Raw genomic sequence first — 6,444 nt, forward strand, 5'->3', positions numbered from 1 at the left:
ACGCAGATGGACTGCAGGCCAGCAATGTCAGTGGATATGGTATTGGCTATGTGAGATGGCTGTTAAAGTGAATCTTTGCAGACACGCCTATTTCTCCTTCCCCATCTGTCTGTTTAACCAGTCCCATATTGCCCATGCTGCAGGTTCTGAGCTGTGTAGCTCTGAAACTGTATATTTATTAGCATCAGTCCCAGTGCTGTGGTGTTCTTTTAAGGTTTTGCTAGAGCTGTATTTGCAGCTACGTTCAAAACGTCCCATGCTGTAACGCTGGAAACCTAGCCATTTTAAAAGGAATTGAAATAAGTTCTTGCTGGAGTTACAAAAACCTGAATCCTGTTTTGAATTGGATTGCAGAAGAACTAGAACTTGGTTTTCTTAAGTGGCGATTGATAGATAACTGCACTGCAATATTCCAGTTATGTTTTGCCTCTCTCTCAGATACAGAACTTTATCTTTTCTTCTCCCTCTCCTTCTTGCAGGGACTTAAAGCAGCCGACAATGACCCTACAGCCCCACCATATGACTCCCTCTTAGTCTTTGACTATGAAGGAAGCGGCTCCACTGCTGGATCCTTGAGCTCTCTTAACTCCTCAAGTAGTGGTGGTGAGCAAGACTATGACTACCTAAATGACTGGGGCCCACGTTTCAAGAAACTTGCTGATATGTATGGTGGAGGTGATGACTGAACTTCAAAGTGAACTTTGTTTTTGGACAAGTACAAACATTTCAACTGATATTCCCCAAAAGCATACAGAAGCTAGGCTTTAACTTTGTAGTCTACTAGCACAAGTGCTTGCTGAAGGCTTTGGCTTAGGCTGCAAACCAATTTGGGCTCCGTGGAATATCAGTGATCCAATGCTGTTTGGAAAAAAAATATTGAGCTCAGTTACACTTGAATTTTACAGTACAGAAGCACTGGGATTTTATGTGCCTTTTTGTACCTTTTTCAGATCGGAATTAGTTTTATGTTTAAGGCTTTAATGGTACTGATTTATGAAATGATGCATTAAAGAGACAAAATATGTTGGGGTGGGGAGGAGTAAGGTGAAACACAATATGCTTCAACATGCTTTTGTTACATTGCATTGCTTTTATTAAAATAAGGAGATTAAAAATAAACAAAAAAAAATCCTCATGGAACAATTTTATTATCTGGGAGAGAAGACCATGAGGTGGAACAATGTACATTACTTCTAGTTTTAGATGTTAGGGGATTTTTTTCACTAAAATTCTAAAACTTATGCAGCTGGTTGCAAATAAAGGGAGTTTTCATATCACCAGTTTGTAGCAGAATTGATTTTTTTTTTTTCCTTATGCTAGAATGTTAGACACATTTTGGTCTTAATCCATGTACACTTTTCTTTTTTTTCTTTTTTTAATTTCTAGTATTTTTTCCCACTTCACTGTAAAAAATGGTATGTGTACATAATGTTTTATTGGCATAGTCTGTGGAGAAGTGCAGAAACTTCAGAACACGTGTATGTATTATTTGGACTATGGATTCAGGTTTTTGCATGTTTATATCTTTCGTTATGGATAAAGTATTTACAAAACAGGTTGCAAACAAGTGACATTGATTCAATTGTTGAACTGTAGTTAGAGTACTCAATATTTTTTTTATTTTTATTTTTATTATTTTTTTGGTTTGGGGAGGGAGAAAAGTTCTTAGCACAAAAGTTTTACATAATTTGTACCAAAAAAAGGGGGAGGGGGGAGGGGAGTTGGCCTGATACTGGTGGCACGAGTAAATATACAGTATGTTTTGGGGGCGGGGAGGGAAGGGGGAAGGAGCTTTCAAACTGGAGAGACTTCTGAGAACAGCTTTGCCTCTGTATTGTGTACCAGAATATGAATGATACACCTCTGACCCCAACGTTCTGAATAAAATGCTAATTTTGGATCTGGTGCTTGGTTTGGCATTTTTTTGTGTCCTACCTGGGCAGCCCTGACTATAGTAAATAAAAGTACACAAAGTGCATTTGAGTTTCGTGCGAAGTTATGTGCACTTCTTTAGCATTTGGTACTGCTGGACTGAAAATAAGCTGCATATAGAATTTGGCGTAAATTTGGAAGGCAAGTTCCCAGCTGAAAGCAGAGTGATCTGTGCCATTTCTGGGAATTTGAAATTTTCAGTGCCACATCGATGGCTAGCTCTTTGGTTTAATGTACATTATCTAAATAAGAGCTTGCATCATTTTTGGCTCATTTCTAGACTAACAGTTTAATGATTGCGTGATTATGCTGTGGGTTGCATAAATAAAATAAATTGCAGATCCTGGCAGTCATCTGCCACCTGGAGTTCCTTACGCTGAAGTAAAGACAAGCCCCTCTTAACTTCAGTGCACATCAGATTGTGTCCTTCAAGGAGGCGCTTAGGGTCATGGAGCTTTATCAAAAAGTCCCATTAGGAGATTAGTCATTACTAAACATGTTTCTAGCCTGTTACAATGATTTATTTGCAAACAAAGCAAACATAGTAAGTACAGCAGTTCTGCCTTCTTTGATTTGCAACAATCTGCTCAGGTTTAATGTCTACATTTGCACTCATTAAGGACCTAATTGTGCACAGCTCAAACTCAGCAGAAAGGCCACATTTCCACAGTCTGTTGAGAGAGCTGGAGCAGCGGGAGGGGATCCGGGCGCTGGGACTGGCGTAGCAGCCTTCTGTGCTGGGAAGGCTCGGTGGGCAGGGAGTTAGTCTGTGGGTGATGCTTTTCAGCATGGTGCCACTTCAGTGCCTTGTCAGCACTCAAACAGTAATTTACATAATTTGACTGTGGCTTCTAGAGGTAAATCCTGAAATCTTGAGTTGGAGAGCATTAAACACTGCATGTGAGGTATCTCCTCTTCACTGTGCTTTTCATGGGCATGTCTCCTCCTTTCCTCTTGTTTCCTGATGCTGCCTGTGAAAGTTGAGAGGTAGCAGTCCCCTCAGACTGGGATATAGCATTTCAGTGCCTGCATACCTGGCTATTATTTATCTTGTGCCTTCGTAACTATAGCTTGATGCTGTAACAAAGCCTTGATTTTTCAGTAATGTATCAAAATTATCAATGGCCTTCTTTAAGCTATTTCCATATTAATTATCAGTGTGGGGAAAAAAGATGTAAAGCAGGACATAAAAATGAAAATCTGGCTATGAGTAGTTAAGGAAAACTTTTATAAACTGTAAATGCATGTTAAATAAGCAAAAGGCCACTTTTAGCACATTTCTGTTTTCTGTAATTTATGCAAAAAATGTATTTTAAGCATAATAATTCTATTATTATTATTTGGAACCAACATATTGGAAGTGCTAGGTGAATTTTATTCTATTGACATTGAATGCTAAAAGATATGGAGAGGGGGACAGGTTTGTGAAAGATTTCCAGTTCTGGCTATAGCACATGTTTTTGTTAGAATGAAGCAGAGGTCATCTTTTATGAGCACTCAGCTCTTCTGCACAGCAATAGGAGCTTTATCTTCCAGCTCTTTCTACAGCTGCTTTGAAGTTGTAGCAATAGTTCTCAAACCTAGCATTAGGTCTACTGAACAGAACAAAGGGTGAATCATTTTTATGCGTCTTAAATGTTTTTACAAGAAAAAAAATATTTGAACTGATCCTCTTTCATCAAGCTTCAAGTTGGTTCTTATTCTAGAAAGGTACAACCAGGTTTTGTACCCATGATATATGCTTAAATCCTCGTCAGAGGACTGCACTGAGAGGAAGAGGATGGCTGACCTTTAAACCCTACAGTTGTCTTGGGAAATTCTGGCAGCCTATTTTGGAAATGGGATTTGGCAGTGATCTATATTATCTCTGCCTTCCAGACACTGTATCCAAGGGAAGTCACTAGCAAGAAATATGGCCTTAGGAACTTTCCCATCTCAGCCTTTCTACAATTTGTATTTCCTTTCAATGATAGTCCTTCATAGCCTACGTCCTCCTGAACTTCATGGGCTAAACAGATGAGGAGAAGGGTGTTTGTGGGGAATAAACATCCTAATGGATACATAAGGCCTTACACTTCCTGTGTTTCCTCTGGGATTGCAAAGTATGGGTGAAGGATGTCTAAAACATACTTGCCATGCTTCCTCCAAGTAGTTGAACCAACAGATGTTTGAGTTCTCACCTGGTAATTTACTGGTGGTGATGTGCTCTCGGCTGTGCTGTAGCACTGTTACAAGATGGCTATAAAGCTCACTGTGATCTTTCCGAACACAAACACCCCACATAAATCAGTTTGATAGGGCAGACAATGAGCACTGACTTCTTCCCCTTGCTCCAAGTTAGTCTGTTTTGCTTGACTCTGCTTTATAAAATGTTTATAAATTCATGTAAATTTTAAATGGAAGATGTTTGTGTCTGTCGTGCACTGGTTTGCAGACAGAAGATGTTTCTCAGTTGTGAACAAAAATATTTTCAATAGCCACTTACTTTCTTCTGGTGCCAAAGTAGCAAAGTTGCTCTGATGCTAAAAGCCACATGAAGTCTGCTTCTTTGGAGTTCTGTTTCTTGGTATGTAGTATTTTTTGGAACCCTACCAAATTCCTTACCCTGAAGAACATTTATATCTACTCTGCTATGGTCCTGTTCACCTAACACACAAGGGAAAATGTCTTCTGACAGGGGATGGAACACACATCCCCAGAAAGGTCTCTCCAACCTGTCTGTAGTCATTCAAGATGTCTCAGGTAGGTCGCTGCCAATTCTTACCTTATACAACTACTCCCACCTTCGTAAGGAGCCTTCCTTCTAACAGAAGTAGCATGGTTTGGGCAGATTTACCTCTGTGGATCAGGAATATGAAAGCAAAGTCCCTGCTTTTACCTCAGTCAATATTAATTATTCAAATAAAATGCAGAAAAGTCACTCAAATGCCTTAATACCTAATCCACAATGATGAATTTTATACACAGTTTTCCTCAATGAGCCAGAGCTGGTCTAGATTTGTATGATGTCCTTACTTTTTTTCATTTCCTTTACATTTCTTTACATAAGCTTTACTTTTTATTCTTACTGTAGGCAAGGATCTTTCCTAGGAGTTTCTCTAAAGCATAGGATAGTTGCCCTTTGCTTAATATATGTCACAGGAATAATGAAAAATTTTCCCTTTAGCCACAAAGCCCAGCTGGGAAATAGAAGAGGAGAAGAATGGCTAAGAAAAAAAGGCTAAGTGCTTCCCACAGGGACTCAAGGTGCCTTCCGTCATACGGACAGGGAAAGAGCATCCCATTTGTTAGGGACCCTTCGACCGATCAATGCAAGGCGCTCTCTAGCCAACCTGCTGCTTCTGTACTGGCCAAACAGCTTTTTTGGTGTAGTGGAGAACTTGGAGATGCCTCTTCTCTAGAGCTCCTGGTGTAATTCCACCACTGAGCTTTCCCAGTTTTCCCCCTCAGTTTACCTAGATAGTTGAACAGTGCCAAATCTCAAATCAGGCTTTACATATTCTTCAGTTTACAGCCTCAGAGAATCAAGGTGTCAGTCTTGTTTTGATTTGGTTGTTTTGCTGTAGACTTGAGGATATATTCTCAACATAGTAATCACTGGGAAGAAGACTTCTCTTCCTTTTCAAACTTCAGCACCTCAATTAGTATTTTTTCCGCTGCAACCTTTGTGGATTACTAGAACATCTAAAAATGCAGCAATTGCCAGTAATACAGTAGCTACTTATAATCAGATTTCATATTTGTATACTCTTTTGATTTTTCTGTCACAGAGAGCATACATTAATGTGGTGACAATGTGAAGTTGCAACCCCCGTAGAGCTCTTCGGAAAGATCAGTCAGGGTGAGGTGGTGGGCATGTGCTCTCTGAACTACTCTCCATGGAGCTCGGGCTGTAGAGAATGCATCTGTGAGTGTGTAATGAACTGTTGGCACTCAGAGGATTTAAGTGTCGCCGCAGCCCTCTTGCCTGTCTTCCCTGAGCACACAAAAGCCACCCACATTATGACCCCTGGAACGCAAAAGCTGGAGTTCATGGGCACCTGCGTGTCTCATCTCATTCCTCCCCACCGTTCCCTTGTCACCTTTACAATCAGCTGCTACCTGGATGAGATGGTCATTATTTTCTCATTGCTTCCATCTTTCTTCTCCTCCCCCCACCTTGTGAGAGACTAATTTTTAGAAAGTATTTGGGACCATTTGTCTCTTATTAATGAAGGGAATGCTCTCTGCTTTATGAATTACTGTTGTTGCTTGCTGCATTTCCCACTCCTAGTATATATATTTTAAAGCCCTTTTGGTTTGCATTAACAAATTCTACTTTCCTAGTTCTCTTGGCAAGCCTGAGAGAATGTTTCTGGTTTCCCCTTCCCCATTTTCAGTTTCTGTAACCAGCGCTTTTGCTGTTGTTTTCAGACCTTTGATCAATCTGTAAGTGAACTAAATGGTCAACCTCTTCTTCCTTGAAGCGGCTGTTGTTTGGGTTTTTTTTCCTTCTAATGGGGAGCATTCTTG

The 6,444-nt window shown here is 40.1% G+C and overlaps 1 protein-coding gene across 1 annotated transcript in view; it reads left to right on the top strand.

The window, feature by feature from the left end:
* The window catches only part of CDH2 (cadherin 2), a 120,770-nt gene extending 119,493 nt beyond the window's left edge, over positions 1–1,277 (top strand). The window contains exon 16 of the mRNA XM_087754530.1: positions 480–1,277. Coding sequence (XP_087610656.1) covers positions 480–686 — 207 coding nt within the window. The 3' untranslated portion in view covers positions 687–1,277. The remainder of the gene's footprint in view (positions 1–479) is intronic.
* The last annotated feature ends 5,167 nt before the right edge of the window (positions 1,278–6,444 follow it).

The sequence above is a fragment of the Nipponia nippon genome, unplaced genomic scaffold (assembly GCF_047370975.1).
Source record: "Nipponia nippon isolate SJK-2023a ecotype South Korea unplaced genomic scaffold, ASM4737097v1 scaffold_1, whole genome shotgun sequence".
NCBI lineage: Eukaryota > Metazoa > Chordata > Aves > Pelecaniformes > Threskiornithidae > Nipponia > Nipponia nippon.